We start from the raw sequence: 21,798 nt of genomic DNA, 5'->3' as shown, positions 1-21,798 counted from the left end.
GGACTCCTGCCTTTTCCCATCATGCCCCTCATCCTGTTAGAGTTTAGTTTTTTTTTTCTGTCTTTTGTCTTTGGGAAGCACACTGTGCTGAAAGGTGTTGTTTAAAAGCACTCCACAGAGAAACTTGACTTGTTTGACCTCAGAAATTGCAGCAATTAAGTCTCTATAAAACTGTCTTAATTAACCCTCACATTGAAGAGCTCCTTCAGTGTTCTTGCTTATTCATGATGTATTTCATTTCTCCTTGGTGGTGTGATCCACCACAACCTTGTGCTCTAACAGTGCAGTAAGAGTAGTTTATAGTCGTCTTCTTTCATTCTCTCTCCCTTTCTTTTTATTCCTCTGAGAGCCAGGGCCAGAGGCATTATGTTTTCAGGTTGTCCATCCCTGTACATCCTTTTGCCCCACTCTCATGAACACGTTATCTCAGTAACGCCTGGAGGGAATTTCTTCAAATTTGGCATAAACATTCACTTGGACTCAAGCATGAACTGATTAGACTTTGTTGGTCAAAGGTCATTTGTGTGCTGATGAATTTGTAATTAAATTGAACTCTCCTATGTAGTTGGACACAGAAATGATTTCCAAACAGTGTATGCATAGTGCTCGTCATGGGACTCAACTTGGACTGTCTGGGCAAATATGTCAGTCCAGATGTTGGTACTGTATGTACAGTAATACAGTGTATGTCCTCCTATGCCTGCCAAGAGTGGAACCACAAGTATCAGTGATATGAAATATTAACAACTCTATGTACTGTATTTGTGTTTTTAAAATATTGATGGTGAAAGTTATGCAAATTATGTGTTCTATTATATTAGTTGACATTATTGATGCATTACCATGTGAGAAACATTGAAGATGGTTGAGATGTAGCTAATATTTATTACTTTATATGTTGCTGTGTATTTTTGAAATATTTTATTTGTTTAATCTGCTAAATACCTAGTAACTAGCTGCAAAATAAGTATAAAAGTACAACATTTCTATCAGAAATATAATGTAGCAGCATAAAACCTAAATACTTAAGTAAATTACTTTTCAAAATTGTACTTGTGCACAGTACCACCACTGTTAAAACAGACAGCAAACGGTTCAAGCAGAGGTTCTCGTTAAACCAAGGGGCAGCTACCTGCAGACACAGCAGCACCGCCGGCCCCAGCTCCCCGGTCACATGATCAGTCAGCTGATCTTCAGCACATCCGCCTGACCCGCTACTGTTTACAAATCAGCAGAGTCCGACACAGCAGGATGAGGAGTCCTGCATGAACTGAGCAGGTATCTGAACCATAACTGGTAACGGATTATTCTGTGCCACTACTCACACTTGTGTCAACCTCTGTGTGTGCGTGTTCTTGAGCGCGTGCATGCGCGTGCGTGTGTGTTTTACACTTTGTCTCGTGGTTTTACAGCAGCTGTGTGTGTATCGGAAGTAGCGACAGGCCCGTGCATCGACTCGGTCACTGCTTGCTTTGCTAATAGTCAGGCTAACGTCACATTAGCTTCCCTGCTTCCTGTCATCTCGAGTCATATTCAGTCAACACAGACGTCTGCGACATGTCACTGTACGTTCATTTAACTAGTTTGGCCTTCATTTATCATTGCTAGCCGACGCGGTACACGAGCTAGCTTAGCTGTTTTTTTTGGCGTTTTGCCCTAACTGCATTGCTAATCCTGCCTGTCACCATGCATGGTGCATCACAAACGGACACTGTTTACATTTTATGTCCAATTACAGTGACATTGTCAGTGATGGCTGTGAATTTTAATGTTCAAACTGAAGAAAAAAATGTGGCTTCTGCGGTGGTTTGCTTGTGCCTGTGCAGGCCACTCTGCCTGGCAGATTTAGTGATGGGTCCGGGGCAGTGCAGAGGGTTGGTAACAGCCAACACTGCCTGCCTGCACGGTTTAATGCGTTTTCACACGCCTCTCCACCCTGCCAAGAACTAGTTCACAGAGAAAATGTGTGCTGGGAGAGTACAGTCTGACTGTCTGTAGGCTATTTAGGACTAGAGAGAAGTCCAGAGGCTGTGTTGTTTACTCTAAAAAGGGACATATTTAAAATTACTGCATACACCAGCACTGACAGTGAGAGGAAATGGCTTGTATGTAAGCACTGTCTGAACTTCAGTCTGTTTCTGCAAATCACAGAGTGTTCCTGGATTTTAAAATGTTTCTTCCTTGTTCTTCTTGCACCACAGGTCTCTCTTTAGTGCAGTGGTTCCCAACCATTTTGGCTTGTGACCTGTTAAAACAGAGCTATTTCCCACCTCTCTGCACTAGTTGCATAAGTCAGTTGTGAGCAGTTCCACCAGAAAATTTTTTTCAACTTGTTTTATTGGAATAGGAGGTAAAATTATTCAGTTATTCAAATTATTCACAAGAAAAAAAGCTAAGGTTAGAGGGAAAACATGCCACTCTTCAGATTCATCTTGTGACTCCTTGTGGGTGTCCTGACCCCCAGGTTGGGAACTGCTGCTCTTGTTCTTGTATACAGACCGATTTCTGTCAGAAATAATCTCTTCTCATGTATTTGGTAATTGAATCAGTCAAGACCCAGTAAGTTCATGGTATTTTGCTAAGGTTAAGGTCTCAAACATGTTCTCAGCCTCTTGCGGAGCATGTGACTGTGAAGGCTGCTAGGCTCTCACTGTGTGCTGAAGTAGAGGCATGTGAGTTTGTTTAACTGGGGTGTTTCACTTTGACTAAACTGCAATCTGCCGCTCTCACTGTAGCTGCCAGTGACAGCTTCCCTCATCACCGTTTGCTGAGTCCTTTTTGAATATTCATCCTCTAAATAGCCCATGTCCTGTTTCTTTTTCTGAAGCCATTTTACATTACACTGCTCTGGCAGTGGTTAAGCTGAAATGAAGACTAGTGGATGGGTTTGGCTGATGACTAATGTCATTACTTAATTCTTAAAAGTCTGGACTTGTTTAAGAAATGATGGAAAGCATTTTTCAGAGTTGAAAACTCAACTGCAGCCTGTTAATTTCAGTGGAACTACAGTTGTAAGTCACGTAAGTCAGAGGTCTCTAAATGGAAATTCTGCAGGCGCTTCAGCAAAACATTTAATACAATTGCCTAATCTGGGTTTAGTTTCAGAATAGTTTAGCCTTTGTGCCTTTACGCCAATGAGCTTGGAGCAGGCTCCTTGTGCTTCCTTGTATTTTTTTTCATGACACCTCAGCATAAAAATGGGATCTCAATACGTGACCAAAACCTTCATCTTTGTTTTGAAGAGCTGAAGTGAATTTTACCTTGTCAACTTGGCTGCCAATCTGAGGGTAACCCCTCACCTCTGTTACCTTTCAGAGGAAATGAGGCTCTGAAATATTCTCAAGACGTTAAAGAATATGATACTCCCTGACTTTGGAAAAACAAATGAGTGGAGGACGGTTTTAGGATCAAATCCGTGATGCTTGTGGTCCCTCTCAGATTGAATTTGTGGCAGAGTATAGGTGAATTATTATGTAGCCCACATTAATGAGGATTACTGAAGGAAGAGGCTTGGAGCAAGGCTGTCTGACTTGACATTTGTATGCTTTACACAATCCAAAACATTGACATTGCTCCTTTGAAATCATGTTTGAGGCAGTACCTTTGAAAAGAAAATTGTTGACAAGTGTTAATGTATGTAACTAGATAATGTAATGGCTTCAGTTTGGATTTAGCTTCATGCGCTGGTTGTTGTAAATCCCAGGAACAGATCCTGTACCTCAGAACAGATGGACGCAGTGTTATTTGTCTGTTGATTTATTTATGCATTTCATTATGTATTGATTTGATTATTTCATGAAAGATTCGTGTTTTGAATTATTGAGGTGTCTCCAGGTGCTGTGGAGTAAATTATGCAGAAGCTAATTTGCCTTGATTATTATGTAGTAAAGTTAGGATGTCGTTTCACGTTCGACTCTGAGAAGAAGTAATGAAGGCAGCAGAAGGCTAAGAGAAGACCCGCTTCAGGCAAGATTGTGCTAACATGGCGAGGCCTCGAGTCTTCTGCCCACATCATCTTTCATTCACTCACTCACTTACTTACAAAGGCTCACACACACACACAAGACATACCTCCTCAAAGCACAGTGAGTGATCTGTGACAGCCTCTTTGCAAAGTTTAGAATGACTTTTTATTTTTGGATTGAAGGGACAAAGCACTGGTTGTGTTTGCAGGCCTGTAGGGAAAAAATGTACCTTAAAATATCTTTTGAGTCAGATTTTAGACAGAAAGTGATAATATCAATTAATATTCTGTGTGAGGACTTTTGTACTTTTATATTTGCGGTTGCTCAGGAGACTTTAAATCTTTCAAAGTAAAACTAAGAAAACAGGCTATTATTGGAGGCACCTATTCACAACATTCCTCTTCTGTTTTTCCCTATAGTTGTGGATTAGTTACGATTATTTAATGGTATAATGTCATTTTTATGAGGGAAGGGAGGAAAACCGCACTGACTTAAGGAGAGCATTAGTCTTTGAGGAGAACAGATGTTTCCTAAGAAAACAGGCACATACATTATGCATATAAAATAATTTCTATTTTGATGGCGTGTGTAGCTGATTTATCGAGCGGTGTTCCATTCACATGGTTAATAGGTTTAAGAGATGCCTTTGTTGTGTTATTTCCACAATTAATAAGCGAAAAAAACATAATGCTCTGTGGAAGCTTGCTATTCTGTAGGCCTGTGTATTAGGCTAACCATATTCATAAACGTGGGAATAATCCCAAGCCGGATAAAGAATGGAGGCAGAATTGGTTAACCTAGATTGTGATGTCTCACAGAGAAAGTTAAACTTTTCTCAGAACTGGGGTTGTTGGCAGGGAGGAGTTGGCTCAGGGTTTACCTGATGAGGATTTTAAATATATTTGACTTGTAATGTTTTGTTGTGTATATTTTAAACATTGGTATTTGTAGTTAGCGCATCATTTTTCACTAATAGCAAAGACCCTCAGATTTATTTTTACATGAAGCCTGTTTTTCTGCTGCTCAACTGGACAGTTTGACCTAAACTCATTATAAATTGCCACATAAACTGAACAACAGTCCAAAACCCAGAGATATTCTTTTTACAATGATATTAAACAGAGAAAAGTAGCAAATCGCCAAAGTGGAGCAGAGAATGTTTGAAAAATGACTGAAATGATTATCTGAAAAGTAGCAGATGAATTTCCTGATAAAGCTGATTAATCGAACTGTTCCAGCTCTATAATTAATTAATGGTTTAGTCTATAAAATGTCAGAAAACTGTTGAAAAAAAGCCCAGTGGGATTTCTAATAGCCCACAGTGACTCAGTGTTCTCTGGAACCAGAGAATGTTTTGTAGTCAATAAATGATGTGAACAATTAATTGATAATATCAAATATTTTCACAATTATCTGTCCATCAATTAAACAATTGGTCAATTAGTTGTTTCATGACTAGTAACTATTAACCTACTATTTTCTGGTACGTGAGCACATCGTGTCTTTGCTGCTCTTGGTAAACTTGTTGTGCTGATTATTGACAGTATTAACAGTTATGGCTCACTCACCACTACGGACTGTGAGCTGATTGGTTGGAAAAACATCTGGATAGATAGTTGTGTTAGCTGTTATCACTGTCTTTGTTAAGTTCTCAGAATACTGTTATACACACCGATCAGCCACAACACTAAAACAGGTAACTGGTTTTAACTGGACGACGTGTATTTGCATTTTATAAGGAACAACTGATATTCTGTTAATAGTTCCTTAATCATTTCAGACACACTGTACTGTTTGTGTTATGTGAATATCAGAACATTTAATTAATGCATTAATTTACCTACTTAATGGCCTCATTAGCATGACTGCTTATGTTTAATATATCACAGTGAGCGTGGTGGAGCATCAGGCAGCTCAAGTGCTTCTTGTTCATTTGAGACATTCTTCACTGACTGTAATCAGTGTCTGTTTTATTTTATGCTGTGAACTTCTGTTGAATGTAAAAGGTGAGCAGGCTTCTGTTTGGTCGTCACATCAGAAAAAAAACTAGGTACTTGATTCTTGAGCTACATAGTGTTTAAAGGCATCTGACATCACTATAACCACTGGATGTTAGTACATCACATTTGTTTTAAACAACAAAAAAAAAAAGTTCCTGCTGACTTTAAAGACATGACATCATTTTTTGACCCTGTACCAGCGTTGTTGTTTATTTCCCCGCCTGGTGAAGATGTTTATTTTCACCATTGTTCCTTCTTCTTGCAGAATCATCCTTTTCTTCTGACTCTTGGCTGTGGAGAATCACAAGGCTGTGACAGTAAGTGCTGAGTTAACAGTTCAAGCGTGATTAATTGTAAGTTAGTAGAAGGGACACTTTATTGATTGCAGCTAGTTTTTAACTGCACCTCTCCTTGGAGAGGTCAGAGGTCGGGGTCACCTAGAGAACAGCTTATGAAGACTTAAACAAGGAAGACACCTGTCAGCAGAGTCTCTGATCGAAGGTCGTTCTCCTTATCAGCAGAGTCAGTTTTAAGGAAACGTATTGTGTTTTATCACTCTGTCTTTTGGGATGAGTGTTTGAAAGTCGTGTATAACATAACGCCAGATACCCAAAGTTTGGTTTGTAGTTTTGGTTGTCTCTTCATTATCTGTTATCTATTGTGTTGTACTAACCTGAAATTTAATTGTGGTTTATTTCTCTTCTTTTTTTTTTTTTTTCTCTCTCTACTTAACCATCTCATTCTCAAGGTCCGGCTGGGTCGCGGTCATGCAGCATCCCAATTTCGAGACTCGCCACCCGCTCCAGACAGACGAGCAACAGGAGACGGGGTTCGACCCTCTACACAATTTCAACAAGAACCGCAGCAGTACGTTGACTGTCATTGACACTCCCTACGGTTAGACTTTATCATACAACCTGTGTGAAAAAAATAAGGCCTTTAGCTGCTACATAGTAGTGCTTCCTCTGTAGTGGCACTATTCTTAATAGGGTCCTTGTTGTGTTTTTGTGCACATTTTTAGAGAGCCGTAAAAGAGGCTCCTACCAGCAGGCGAGGCACAGAGTGTAAGAGAGAGTCACAATGAGTTGAAGCACTAGATATGAAGAGATAATAAAAAAGAAATTTTGGAGCTGACTGTGAAATGTGAGTCACAGACGTGGCTGGCAACACCCCCGGGCTGAGGTGTTTTTATGTTTACGCGTGAGAGAGAGAAAATGTTGGGGGCTGGCATGTTGTGGAACTGATGAATATTCATGCTGAGTGTCCCTGTGGAATGATCTACTCCTGTAACTAATGTTGATAGACAGCTCTCTGACTGGAATGTGTGTTCACCTGCAGGCCAAATTAGACTTATTACCACCAATAAAGACAAAGAGAAGTACTATCTGCAGTCACTTTGTTTGCTTCTAGCTCTTTCCCGTCTCCTGCATGACACGACAAAGAAGCCCCAAAAATAACTGATTGGTCATTAGGAAGCAGTAAACAGGCCAGTTTTAATTACAGTAGTCAAAGGTTATGTTTTTGTTTATCGTCCTGTGTTCACAAACTTTAAAAAATTATTGCTGTCTAGTTTCACTCCTTGTTTACACCACCCCCTTGTGGCTGTGTCTGTGCCTGTTTGAACAGGAGGATCTCTTGACAGCAGCGGTTACTCACAGTCTCAGTCAACCTTCCTCTCATACAGGTGAGTGTTTCCAGTATTTTCTCATGTGGATGTACCATAAACTCTTGGCCCAATTCACTGCTCCAGACTCCCAGTTTACTGCTGGATGACACATTAGATGGAATACCGTGCCCAATTTGGGTTGAGAAGCTCATAAATCTCCTCGTCCTCTGCTTCCCCTCCCCTGCGCAGGAAAGAATGGGACGACTTGTTCCTCAACAGTAATTACCTGGCCAGGATCCGGCAGGCAGGCATCAATGGTCGACTGAGGAGCAGCCGCTTTCGGAGCGTATGCTGGAAGGTAACTGCCAAATGGATCAAGCCGTCCTATCGAGTTTGATTAAAGGGGTTTTGCCAAATTCCCTGCCTCAGAAAAGTCAGTAGTTCTGGCAGCTTGCAGTCCTTTTTTGGTGGAAAGAGAGGCCTAGAGTTTTGAAAGTGTTGATATCCTGCATGTTTGTGACATCTGCGAGAGGAAAATTCTTGTTGAGGTCGCTTGAAGTATCCTGTCTCTACAGTTGTATCTGGAGGTTCTTCCTGAAGACAAGGGGCAGTGGATCAACAAGACCAAGGAGCTCCGAGCCCAGTATGAGAAGATCAAAGAGACGGTGAGAGCGCCACTCTGTGGCTGTTTCTCTCAGCATGATGAGAAACGTTGCCGTCTGCAGCAGTTTACATTGAATTATAGTACAAACCTCTAAATAAGGTTTCTGGATATGGTGGTCAAAACAAGTTTTATAAAACAAATTTTTAATTTATGAATTTTATGAATTCCTAAGTCACATTGTTTCAGCTACCACAGGCATTTTAAACATAATAGAACTTAGAGCTCCCTATAAGTTTCTACACTTCAGGAAACCAAATATGGCCAAAATATGGCCAAAATATGGTCGTGTGTTTTTAGGCAGTGCAGCCCATCACTGACCTGTGCTGTAATAACCAGTGCATTCTGTTGTCTGTCTCAGCACATCACTAACCCTCGCAAGGCTGCAGGCCAGCAGGACCTGGTGGTCAACAACCCACTGTCCCAGGATGAGGGGGTAAGAGTGTGTGTGTGTGTGTGTGTGTGTGTGTGTGTGTGTGTGTGTGTGTGTACTGTTCAGTATCTGTCTTTCTATCTATCATATTTCATATTTGCATGTAAAATGTGACCCTGATACATTCCCTCCAGACTGAGTCATTACAATAATTATAGACTGTTTCAGTGATTCATTAGCAGATTTTCTAAAAGTAATTATAAAGCCATTGAATTGATGTTGGATTAGGCAATAAATAAAATGTTTAAAAATGACCAAAAACTAATGGTCTTTTCTTTTTTTCTTTTTCTTTTTTTTTTGCATCTCATAATACAGTTTCTGGTTGAGTGATGGCACTGAGAGTCACACTCATGATAACAGAACAACAAGTGATGCAACATAACGTAGATGGTAACAGTGTGTTTCCTGGAAGGAAGTATGCAATTTGGTACTAACTGCTACTACTCAATTTGTACACTGAAGTTAGTTTAAATTAAGTGCTAGTGTAACTTGGAAAGTCTATAATATAGCAGGTCATCTTTAAAACAACATGCAAAAGTGTCAAATTTGTCTTCATACAAGTGTACTGATCAGTGTATATGAGGAATATAGTTTCCAATAATTAATGAGTATTTAGTTTTCTACTTCTAAACTCAACACAACCACCAAGACTCAACTGCCTCAGAACTTTGTCACTGTTCTTCGTTGCTGTTGCAGCACGGTCGCTCAGTGTCTGACTCTGTCTGTCTCATGTTTTTTCCTCTCCTGTCCAGAGCCTGTGGAACAAGTTCTTCCAGGATAAAGAGCTGAAGGGGATGGTCAAACAGGACGTGTTGAGAACGTAAGTATCATCACCTGTCTGTTTATTTGATTGTTTTCTGCTGTCAACGTGAAGTAAACCTCTGCTCTCTTTTTATTTTTTACCATCTAAGGTTCCCTGAGATCCGTTACTTCCAGGATGAGGATGTGAGGACCAAGCTGACGGACATTCTCTTCTGTTATGCCAGAGAAAATGAACAGTTACTGTATAAACAGGTACGGACAGGTTTGGTCAAATTGTCCAAACAACTCATGCACAAAACTTTAAGGAAAAAGTTTGAATGTCATTGAATTTTCAAAAATAGGATCTTTTTAACGCCTCTGGGTGTTGATAGTTGAGGCATGCCTGTGTGTGGCTGTGTGCATGGGCTTCTCAGTGCTCAGCGTGCTCAGACGAAAGAACAAAAAAGCCTTTGTAACCTAATCATTATCACTGTCTGTAACAGGTGCCAGCAAATGAATAGCCAGCTAGTACAGCATCTTTTTTGCAAACTGGAAGTGACATACGGCCGGGCAGTGGCTAACAATATCTAAATTAAACCTGTCATCGCAGATTAGAAACCTCGTGCATCACTATTAAAGAAGGACTGACCACAAATGAACCATGTTTTCTCTCTCCCCCTGCCCTCTTGTGTCCTACGCCCCTTCCACCTCTGCTTCCTTCCTGTCCATCTGCAGGGGATGCACGAGTTGCTGGCTCCCATAGTGTTTGTGCTACACTGTGACCATCAAGCCTTCCAGCATGCCAGTGAGACAGCCAGCCCCAGGTCAGTTCCTCTCAGCTATGAAACTGAAACTCTTCACTTTCAACCTTTCAACCTTTCATAATCATCAGCAGCTCATGCTCTAGTCAGAAGGCAAAATAGCTCTGCATTTATTTGGGAAAAGATCAATTTCAGGGGTCTTTATTTTTTATTTTTTATTTTTTTCCTATACAGTGAGGAGATGAAGTGTCTGTTGAACCCAGTGTACCTGGAGCACGATGCCTAGTGAGTGTTGTCTTCATAATGGATAAATAACTGATAAGAATAATATGCCCAGATATTTCATCACTTTTCAAATAATTGGAATTTGTTTACATGTCTATTTCCCCCTCACAATATGTCCCTTCTGTGTGCTTATTATTTTCTGTTTCCCCTCCACGCCCGCTCACACATCTCTGTCTACAGTGCCATGTTCTCGCAGCTCATGGAGACAGCAGAGCCGTGGTTCTCCAGCTTTGAGAGGGAAGTGAGGAAGGTCAGTTTGATGTGAAGAACTGCTTTTGACATTGTAATTGCAATAATTGTTTGTGCGTGGCAACACAATATGGGCTGATTGTGCCATCATGAATACATGGCATTATACTTGATATTGGAGATGTAAGGTTATTAATACATCCTAATCCTTAAGATATCACTCCTGGTTAATTAACAGTGGCTTCACCTTTTTGTTCTGTCACTCTGCAATATCTGACCAGCCGTCAAATAAAAATGCTGAAAATAACCATTGTCTTGTTTAGTAGATGCACGGTTGATGAACGATCGTTGTCCTCCCGAACTCTTGTAACACATACTGCTTCACAATAAAAGCCGCCTTTTGTTTCTACTTACATACCTTTATTTTGATCTAACAGCAGTAGGAAATGTTGGGTTTGCATTAGCAACAAACAGCAAAAAGGGTTAGGTGCATGCATTGTTTCCTGTGAATCCCTCATGCATAGGTATTCAATTTGAATCCAGCATTGGAAATGGCAGGCTTCGCCACTTACAATGAAAACAATTACATAGAGAGATAATTATTGAATGTAAGAACATTGAATGATTATGGCAGAAAAAATGCTGATCGTAGATAGAATTAAAAAATTTGATTTCAATATCAAAACAACAAAAACCTGCATAACGTAAACTATACTTCATCCTTAAAAGAAACTATTTGTCACTATTGCTTCTTTTCATGTGGTAAATTTTTATCAAACGGCCACATGTGCTACAAAGTCATGTTTATATAATAATTTGCTAATTACATAATGATCTGCTCCTCAAGGGTAAGGAAGAGATGCTGACCAGCATACCGTTCGCTCGGCCCCAGGACTCAGGGCCATCTGTTGCCATAGTGACCAAAGTCAACCGCATCCAGGACCAGCTGGTGAAGAAGCACGATGTGGAACTGCACATGCATCTCAACCGACTGGAGATCGCACCGCAGATCTACGGCATGTCAGTATTTACACTTTTAGATCCACTCTGCCCAATCCTTCTCTTGACCCCTCAGCTGCACACAAATACAGTTACACTGTCTATCTGTATGTCCCTCAGCCGGTGGGTACGTCTGCTGTTTGGTCGTGAGTTTCCGCTCCAGGACCTACTGGTGGTGTGGGACGCCCTGTTTGCTGACAGCATCACTCTGGACCTGGTGGACTACATCTTTGTGGCCATGCTGCTCTACATCCGAGATGCCCGTACGCTCCATTTATTACTGAAATAATCCAATAACGCCATGTGTTGTCTTTGTAGCATGTAATTTCATAAGACACACTTAACTGGAAGAATGTGATTTCCTCCACCTCATTTAATCAGATGGAGTCATATTGCTTTAAATAGAATACTGTAGATCTTTGCTGCCATACATACTGGCAAGAGATGGGTTTCAGCTCTTGTGGGCAAACATCCCTGCTCAAGTATGTTTTTATAAGAGACTGAATCCTTGCATCTTTAGAACAGATAACAAGAAAACAAAAAGACAACCTGCACTTTCGACTTGATGTTTAAGCATACTTTTGAGAGGGAAAACTTAAATACGGATTCCACATTGCTGATATTGAACACAAAAGACTGATATTGTTGGTCTGAAGAATTGTAGTGCTGTTAAACCAAGAGTCCTTGGAACAAAGAAGCTGTTCATCAGAGAGGTGCTTTTCTGAAGGGTATGCAGGTAGAAGAGATGCAAGGACCGATAGGAACACTTAAAATTTTGACACACTTGATTGTGTCCTGGATGAAGAGAGATGCAGCTAAAGTTGCAATCATGTTTTATGAAGTCAGAACACACAATCCAATTTCGTACGTGAGATGAATAGGGAACTCTAGATCTGACAGAGTTTAAATATAACGTGTTTTATTTTAGGGGGTTCTGTGGTGAGATAAATATTCAGCTCTGAGCATCACTAAGTCTGCATATGTTTGTTTTCCTTGTTTCAGTCATCGCTAGTAACTTCCAGACCTGCCTGGGCCTTCTAATGCACTACCCTCCAATAGGAGACATCAATGCCCTGCTCCAAAAGGCTCTGTTCCTCCGCGATCCCAAAGTAAGCAACTACACATATAGCATAATCCATTTAGAAAGCTGTATGCATGTGGATGTTGTTTCCACGAGGAACAGTTGTATGGTGAAGTGATATTGTTTGTGCTCGTGTTACACTTCAGTTTCCCCCTGAAAGTCCTGCTGTACTATCATAAACACTTTCACTTAACCTCAGCAGTCAGAAGTTAAAATGGAGAACAGAAAGGGAGAAACATTACACAGAAAATGAAATAGATATATACATTTTCTTGGAGCTTGACTTTGGACTTGGTGTGCCTTCTCATGCTGCTTTTATTCAGTAATTACAGCAGAGCAGATACTGTGTGAACAGAATGATTTCTCTTGTTTTCTGCAGAGGAAGGAGAGGATTTGCAGAAGTGAAACACTCACTCAAACACAAACCGCTGGGCTGAAATCCTCGAAAAATAGTCATGTAGTTTGCAGCTCTATTGATCTGTGAAAAAGGGCTTAGGTGTTAAAAAAAAAAAAAAAAGTTAGAAATGGCAACAAATGTTTCAGTTCCTCACACTTCAGTGGTTTCATGTTAACGCTTTAAAGGTATTTACAGTAAAGCACAGATGAAATCAATGAACTGGTCATTGTCGTTAATGAGAGGAATCGCACTTAACAAAAGGAAGTTTCACAGATATAAACGTGTTTAACATTGACATAGAATGATAAGGCCTATACACAGTGTAAAACGCGAAAAACGGTAGTTAAGACCTTAAGCATTTAAATAAAATTAGAGATCATGGTTGTGACAGTCACAGATCTCAACGGAAAACAACACATTACAAATTCTGGAAGATGAAAAATGACGTTGCAGCTTTGTGGAGAAAAAGTAGGACATGTTGCTTTATATCAAGAAGAAGACCATTAGAAACCATCTTGGCACAAACATAAACATGATGAGTGGAGAGAGGTTCATTGACCCAGTGTTAGAGAGGCAAATCTCTGTCCTGACTCTGAACATGAAAACTTTTTAGTTCCTAAAAATGTAATTGCCTAATTGTGGTGCCAGCTTCCTGCTGCAGTGACGTAATCCGCATTTGATGTAATTTGGAATGTTAGATTGACACGACTAAGGTGCTGCTGCCTCAAGAACGTCCACTTGGTTAATATGAAAATATGCTAAGCTGGCAAGTGCAGAAACAAGTGAAGAAAAAAATGAAAATGTAGCAGCCAAAATGAGGATTGTAATTTGTTTTGTTGGGTTTTTTTGCCTTTACCTTGAAGCTCTCAGCATATTTTTCCTGTCGCACGCTCGTCTCACTATCTTTTGCAATCACACACACTCAGTCAGAGGCCTAGTTCTGTCACTCCTCACACACACAGGATTTACATTCTTCCCTTTAAATGAAAAACAGTCATTGACGTGTGCGTACGTTAAATCTGACATTACCAGGTCTTTGACCTTTGCTTACACCTCACTGTCCCGGTACAAACCATCTTCTGTTCACTGACCCATAAACCCAAACACAACAACTCGCCACAGTCCTGTCCACTGCTTTCCCAGGATGAAACTCCAAGAAGGTGCTGATCCAACATGACAGTGTGTCCTCCAGGTGAACGACCATGTCACACCGCGTCCGCATCACGGTTACACCTGGGGGGTGGGGGGGTCGTCATCCCTAATAACAGAGGGGGGTGGGGCAGGAAAGAGGCTTGTTGCTCATGAGTACTGACTCAGAGACACCGAGGCACACGTGTTTGCTTGTTTACGTAGTCATGCATAGATACAGATTGTAGGTTGGCTTGTTTATCACGCACACAGAAAACATTTTTGTCTGATCTGTAAATGCGCTAACACAAAAACATTGTTTATTCTGTCCCTCACATTGTAGAACAATCCACGACCTGTCAACTACCAGTTTCAGCAGAACCTGGATTACTACAAAACAAGGGGAGCGGACCTCATGAACAAGACACGGTAAAACACACACACACACACACACACACACACACACACACACACACACACACACACACACACAGCTATTCTTCAACCTCACACACAGACACCGTGTGAATCAAAAGTTAGCGCCTCCTTTTTGAATCATTTATCTTCTATTAAAAGACTTTGAGTGCAGTTTCAAGTTGCGGTTATCTCACAGCGTTGGCAGATTTTCACATTGTAGTGAAAGTACCAGCATGTCCATAAAACCTCTCGTGCAGCAGAGTCAGCTACTCCTCAATCCATCCATATGTTCCATAGTGGCATATATTTCAGGCACAATATGGCCAAAAATTCACTGCCTTTACTGCTTCCATTCTCATTCAGTGTTGGGTTTGCACTGACTTGCCTCCAGCTTGTTTGTTAGTTTGAATTCCATGTGTAGTTTTCTGAATGCCTCCCAGGCATGTCACTCAAACAGTTAATTAGTCAATACATTACTTCAGCCAGCTCGTCTTTTTTAGTCATTGCTGTATGAAAATGAACTGAGAGATTCTTGAAACTTGTTTGAACTGACAGTCAGCAAATGACATAAAAAAAAAAAAATTAAAGATTTCAAAATTACCAGTGCAGGGTGTTGCAGTTGCAAGAAGGGACTGTTGAAAGCAGTCTAGTGCATTTGAAGAACACAACACTAATGTCCAGGGCTTGCGAGCACAAAACAACATGATTTTCAAAGCAAAGAAATAATCAGAGAAGAGAAGAGGGACAGAGAAGAGTCTGTCAGTGGCCAGGCTTAAAAATTTTGATATAGTAGACAGTAGCAGCGTGCACGACTCCAAAGTGCTGAAGCAGAGTATCGGGTGCACGGGCGTTGGTATCTGAACAGAACAAACAGAATGCCGGCACTCACAGATAAATGGTCTTCTGTTTTGATGTGGGGCAAAGAATGAATGTGTTTCAGCTATAAGCCATCGTCAGCGTGACACTCATGATGGCTTATAGCTGAACTGCGTCGCAAGTGGTTCGTTCTTTGCCCCACATTAAACAAGAAGGCTATTTATCTGTGATTGCTTATTCTGTTTGTTTTATGATTTTGTTAGTATTTAACTTTACCCAGAAAATAAAGGGACTAAGTAGTTCACTGTGATGAAAACTATTTAATGCAAGTTTCAAGTTTCTGAAAGCTGCCTGGAAGGTAGGAAATACATCCACACCTTGGATAAATGTGTGGCTAGTATCCACTATTTCAAAGTAAAGGTCTAAAACATGTAAAACCACCACCATTTTTCTCTCTGTAGGCCTTTGTTTTTCTTATCCATCTCAACTTAAATTTGTTTTTTTTTTCTAGTTCCGGTTCCAGTACAAAAACGGCCTCCATCAACATCAACAAGGTCTCCAGCAGCCTGCTGAGCTTCGGCAGGAAGCTCATCGCTCCAGCCATGACGGGCGGGTCCAGCGGCATCTCGCCAATCAACAGCGAGATACACTCCTCCACTTCCTCCTCCTCATCTACTTCCCCGGCCTCAGCCCCTGCGCCCACCTTGCCTCACCCGCTGGCCGAGCCCCCGTCGGGACACGCTCCGCTGCAGACCCCGAGCCACGCCCAGAATCAGCACTATCGCTTGCTCAAGTCCGAGAGCATGCCGGTCCACCTCAGCAAAGGTGAATGACAGAAAATGGTTCCCAGCTTGTTTCAGAAGAGCTTTGTACTTACCAGTCAATATTTTGCTCATTTTTTGTTGGCAGTTGTGGAACTGGTGAATTAGCTGCATGTTCACATTAACCCCAGCACAGATTATCCAGTCTCTATTAAAAAGCATTGGTTTTATATGATTGTGGCAGCATCAGCTTTGACTCTCCTATGTGTTAGATGTAGTTTCAGGTGGAGTGTCTCAGGTCTCTCTCCCAGCCCAGACTCACACTGACACACAAGGTAACTGCTGCCATGGCAACTGCTTGTGTGATTTACCCCCCCCCTCTCCAAATTCATCTTTTCTTGTTTTGCTGCTGTTGCATGTCTGAACACTGTTCCTGCTGCTGGATTAGCTGTGAGGCACATGTTACAGTACACAGACACAGTGTGTAATAGTGAACTGTGACCAGCAGAGGGAGATCACAGCCTGCCTCATCAGTCGAAATTGGTATCATGGATATCATGGCTGTGTTGTGATGTCTGCTGTCAGCCTTGCTTTGAACATGTGCTCCAGAGCTTGTATGTGCTTTGTTTTGATCACACAGCAGCTTTAAAGATTGTTGTCTGTCCTGTGTCCTTTGCATTCACACAAAAATCCAAAGACAATGGTTTCTTCTTGTGCTTCTTCTATGGAGTCTAGAATAATTATAGACTCACAATTTTTAATTATAATCTATTAATACATTAATAAATGGAAAAGTTATTATAAAATGATTGATTAAATTAGCATTTAAATGATGGATTAATGAACAGCATTCACAAAGCAGCAGTGGGAGCTCAGATTGGTCTGAGTCTACACATGACTCCTGCCAACACGTAACACCCAGCCAATTAGAACTTCTGCTGCTGCTCTGAAGGTTTGACTCCATTTAATTATAAGGTTGCAGACAGCTTACATATCTTAACATTAGTTTAATGTAAACCCTAAAACATTAAAGCAGGAAACAAAATAATTTTAAAAGGGAACAGAACACTTAAGCACAATATATAGAATAACATAAAACAATAGTGCTGTTACATTTTAAAATTCATTCATTCATTCATTCCTCATTTAAAGACAAAATAACGACACAGAATTGTTTAATTAACTAATTGGCAAATCGAATGATCTTACTAATTTATTTATTTTTGCTTTGTATGGATTAATGCATCATCTAAATGCAAATTTGATGAATTAGTTTAAACTTGCTTTTTTATATTTGACAATTTGAATTAAAAACCGAAAAGTTTATACATTATTCCAGTGACTCACTCCAGGCTTCATGTTTTTCGTACCCTTCGCCTCATTAATTTAGATATTAGATGTTTAAACATTTTAACCATAACATCTCATTATTTCTTTAGATACAGAGACATTTATAGCATTGTGCTTCTTCTTTTAACCTTCTATAAACTGGAGTATTATGTGACAACAATCAAGATCCACTTACTAACTGTTTCCAGGTTTTTAACCACATCTTAGGGTTGCATCAGGGAGCTAGTAGGTGGATCGTGAGTTGAAATGATTTTATCAGACACACTGACACACCCCCTCCCCTCAAATAAATAAATAAATAAATGTTTTTAAAGCTGAAAGGGTTTTTTTTAGAGCATAGATTTATATTTTCAACTGTAAGTCTTATTGCATTAACATCCTATGTACGGCGTCCTATCCCTCTCTCTCTCTCTCTCTCTGTCTCTCTCTCTCTCTCTGTCTCTCTCTCTCTCTCTCTCTCTCTCTCTCTCAGGGCAAAGCTCCAGGACGGTCAGCTCCTCTCCCAGCATAGAAAGTCTCTCCGGTGGACGAGGTCAACCCACCGCCTCCCCACCCCTTCCCCCCTCCCGAGGCAGTGATGTCAGCACTTCTTCCCCGCCCCTCTCCGCCACCAAGAAAGAGTCGTTCTTCAACATCACTCGCTCTCGCTCCCACAGCAAGACCATGGGCAAGAAGGAGCCGGTGAGCTGTTCAACCTGCTGTCTGTTTCAGTAACTCAGTATTGTCACTCAGACATGTCCACATGTCTTTGTGTCTCTCTTGCTCTCTTTCTGTCATATCTTCTCATTTCCTCTCAAAGTTTCAACCCTAACCTCTGTCCTATAGATTTCCTTCATATTCCCCTCCACTTTTATTGTCTACCTCTCATCTGTTCTCTGTGGATGTGTGTGTGTGTGTGTGTGTGTTATGAACAGGATGAGGACCTGGAAGCCCAAGTATCTTTCCTGCAGGGCCAGATCAATGACCTGGAGGCCATGAGCAAATACTGTGCTAAGATGATGAACACACACATCTGTGAGTTCAGCTGTAGAACGTCAACTCCCCATCATCATTTTCAGCATCTAAAACAGTAGCCAGTTCAAATGATGTGAATCCTGGACACGTTACTGATTTTAAAAAGCACTTCATAATGCCTGTTGTGTGTCAGCATCTGAAAAAAGGTCAATCCAGCATTTTATGGATGGGACAGATGGCCTAAATTATTTTTTCAAGATCAAAGCTTTAATTCATTTATTGATTCATTTTATTTCTCTTCAGTTTCTGTTATTTTCTGTCTTTGCATAGAAATATTCACCAGGTATTTCAACTGTACTGTAATGTCATGTTAATTAGAAATAAGTGCACCCACTTAAACACAGCATATTCTGCTCCATTGTGGGATTTATTGAATTTTACCCATAGATTGCAAACAGTCAAAAAATGGAGAATGTAGTTTAGTATGTTGCAAATTAAGTGTGTGGCTGATTGCATAGCTCATTTATTATATCTCCACAGGTAAAATCCAGGAAGTGATTCTCCAAGAACACCTGGAGAAAGAGGATGAGGTCCTGGTGTCACTGGCTGGACTGAAACAGGTGAGCGACATCAATGTGGAAGTATGAACACTGAGCATTCATGTTAATGGTATGCTTCTGTCATCATCATGCTCCTCCATCTTTTCTGGTTGTCCGTCACCGTTGATCCAGATCAAAGACATCCTGAAGGGGGCTCTGCGCTTCAACCAAAGCCAGCTGGAGGCTGAGGAGAACGAGGAGATCACCATCGCAGATGATCACTACACCTCCACAGCAGCCGCTGAAACTGCTCTGAGCGCCAACAATCACCACGGTGACCACCAGCAGCGAGGAAACAGCAGGCGGAGCCGGGACTCTGATCTGGATGAGAGTGTGAGCACGGACGACAAAGAAGAGGAAGAGCAGGCGATGACCCCACCTGAGCAACAGGTTAATAGTTTGGCAGTCGTCTTCGAGGCCACCAAAGTAAAAGCCCTGGACTTATTTTAGCTGTATTGGTATTAACTACAGTTTAACACTCAGTTCAGACAAGATTAGTTTTCGGTTGTTTTCTGAAATTGTCTGACCCTTTGATCCAGTACTCAACACCTTTAAATCCGATCTGCTTCATTCAAATAAATTGTACCCTGTGTGCAAAATGTGATCCAATGTTTGTATCAGAATATTACTCTTTGCAGGATTAGACCATGTGACACTAAATCTGTCCCATTAGAAATGGATCAAACCCAGAATGATGCTTGATAATACAGCAGCTGCTTAATGAAAATGCTTAGTCACATGTTCCTTGGAGTCGGACTTAAATTGAATTTGAATACATTGAGCTTCAGGGCCAAACAAGCAGCAGACTGCGATTATACAGCCTCTTTACCCATGTCGATCTCGTGTGCAGGTGGCGTCTTCCCTCGGCTCAGAGGGAAGTAAAAACTGGGACGACTACATCCTCGTCTCCCAGGATGGAGACCTGCAGGCCGCTGAGGGAGGTGGAGGAGGAGGAGGAAGAAGAGCTGCGGCTGAGCACACCCCTCCGATCAGGCGAGGGCGGGGCCTGGTGCGAATGGAACCTGAGGGCGCAACCGGGACCTTCCACGACCCACTGATGGCTGGCACCACCTCAGGCTCCTCCAGCCCGGACGAGGGCTCCACCCACAGCAAGGACTCTGACTTCACCATTGTCAACCCGAACGACCTGTGAACAAGCAAATCTCCCCACTCCTCCTCCTCCTCTTATACCTGTGTCATATCCCATTCTGAGGGAGTGATAAAAGAAAACTGACTTGGGATCAGAGGGGGGAATCTGCAGTTTTTGGTGGTGCACCGCTGGAGCTGCTGTCCGCTAGAAAATTGCACATGTGGACTGTGACACTTTGAGTCACAAATACCTTATACTCTGTCTCTTTAACTGTCATCTGTGCCACTTCAGTCCTGTCTGAGCTGATGCTGTATGCTATCTCATCTGCCTAATGCTTGTCTCCTCATTATGTCGTGTCCTGTCACTCATTTAACTGTAGCGCTCTGCTCTACAGAGAGAGGGCATCATTGAACTGCTTACCCTATCACTACATGATTACTGTGTAAGGTTGGACCTCAAACTTCAGGGAAGGACCCCCCCCCTCCCCCCCTGAGCCTGCTGTACTGATGGAGAGCGTGACCCTCCGTTTCTTCTGAATGTGGAGATCTGGCCATACCCCTGCCTGCGTTATGTTTGTCTGTCCTTACAGAGGAAGCTCTCTTCTCAGATACTCGAAAGGAAAGAAGGACGATGTCCTCCTGTCAGTTGTCGAGGGCAGCTTTCTCCCCCTCCTGAACCAGTGCCTCTGACCATTAATGTTATCTCAACCAAACAAAACCTGACTCTGTGATCTTATTATTTTTGTTAGCTTTTTTTTTTTTTTTAATTTTTAAGACAATATTTTTAACCCTTAGACCTATAGTTTCCTGGATAAAAATGATTAAATTATGGAATAAGTCTGTTTTTCCTTTTTTGTTTTTTAAAATTGATTCCAATGTGGACATTTTAATGTGGTAATTAATACTTCTTATTTCTGAGCTGAGTTGTTCTCGTGTCCTGTGGAAACCATGTAAAGCAGCACACACAAAGAATGTCCCTCTAGCTGCCCATTCAGCATAATTAACTCTAGACCAATAAAACTACATCGCTCTTGCTACTCACTGAAGTTAACCCGTTTGTTTTGGGAATGCTTTGCTTGCTTTGACGACATTGATGTAAACTTTTATGTGTAAGTATCAGGGCTACAGAACACAGTTAGTTTGTAATCGTATATTAATAACCATATTATTTCACTTATAGTATCATCAAGTGAAGAATTGAAGAAATTCAGGTTTAAAGCCTGACAGCCGCTGAGGGAAAAAAAAACTCAAGGTCCATTTAGTAGCTGCTCTGGAACTTTCACGAATATCACAGTCTTCATCTCCAACTGGTGTCTGCCCAGTTGTCATGGAATCATGGCATTATGTATAATAAGTGGTACGGTAACAATAGCATGCTAACATGCTGATTTCCCTTAATGTTTGCCACAAAAGTGACACCTCATGGAAAAACCAGGTTCACCAAAATCAGTAGGATTCATCCTCTGGGGAACATGAATGTCTGAACAAAATTTCATGCAAATCCTTTCAATAGTTGTTGAGATATTTCAGTCTGGACTAAAGTGGTGGAACCAACTGACAAACCAT

At 41.2% G+C, this 21,798-nt stretch overlaps 1 protein-coding gene across 3 annotated transcripts; it reads left to right on the top strand.

Annotated features, from left to right (window-relative positions):
* Positions 1-1,212: 1,212 nt before the first annotated feature.
* Positions 1,213-21,274, top strand: tbc1d5 (TBC1 domain family member 5). Of its 3 annotated transcripts, none has more exons than XM_022746910.1 (23): positions 1,213-1,278; positions 6,231-6,282; positions 6,714-6,832; positions 7,592-7,649; positions 7,821-7,929; positions 8,147-8,236; positions 8,594-8,668; positions 9,418-9,485; positions 9,577-9,679; positions 10,142-10,230; positions 10,402-10,452; positions 10,633-10,702; positions 11,489-11,661; positions 11,761-11,903; positions 12,643-12,749; positions 14,590-14,675; positions 15,991-16,304; positions 16,513-16,575; positions 18,063-18,271; positions 18,505-18,604; positions 19,085-19,164; positions 19,276-19,533; positions 19,994-21,274. In XM_022746910.1, exons 3-23 carry the CDS (start codon positions 6,733-6,735, stop codon positions 20,294-20,296), a joined length of 2,649 nt encoding a protein of 882 aa, XP_022602631.1. In that variant the 5' UTR covers positions 1,213-1,278; positions 6,231-6,282; positions 6,714-6,732; the 3' UTR covers positions 20,297-21,274. The 3 variants fall into 3 exon arrangements, with proteins under 3 accessions (XP_022602631.1, XP_022602630.1, XP_022602632.1); XM_022746909.1 differs by having other exon boundaries at positions 6,714-6,862; XM_022746911.1 differs by lacking the exon at positions 16,513-16,575 and having other exon boundaries at positions 6,714-6,862.
* The last annotated feature ends 524 nt before the right edge of the window (positions 21,275-21,798 follow it).

The sequence above is a fragment of the Seriola dumerili genome, unplaced genomic scaffold, assembly GCF_002260705.1.
Source record: "Seriola dumerili isolate Sdu_G_001 unplaced genomic scaffold, Sdu_1.0 BDQW01000110.1, whole genome shotgun sequence".
NCBI classification, from domain to species: Eukaryota; Metazoa; Chordata; class Actinopteri; order Carangiformes; family Carangidae; genus Seriola; species Seriola dumerili.
This window is presented reverse-complemented; position numbering and strand designations above follow the sequence as displayed.

Bases quoted from the DNA above. Each gene is read 5' to 3' on its own strand.
- tbc1d5 (XM_022746909.1), top strand. From the start codon at position 6,733: ATGCAGCATCCCAATTTCGAGACTCGCCACCCGCTCCAGACAGACGAG. The intron at 7,650-7,820 runs GTGAGTGTTTCC...TCCCCTGCGCAG, and splicing joins TCAACCTTCCTCTCATACAG to GAAAGAATGGGACGACTTGT. The intron at 7,930-8,146 runs GTAACTGCCAAA...CTGTCTCTACAG, and splicing joins TTCGGAGCGTATGCTGGAAG to TTGTATCTGGAGGTTCTTCC.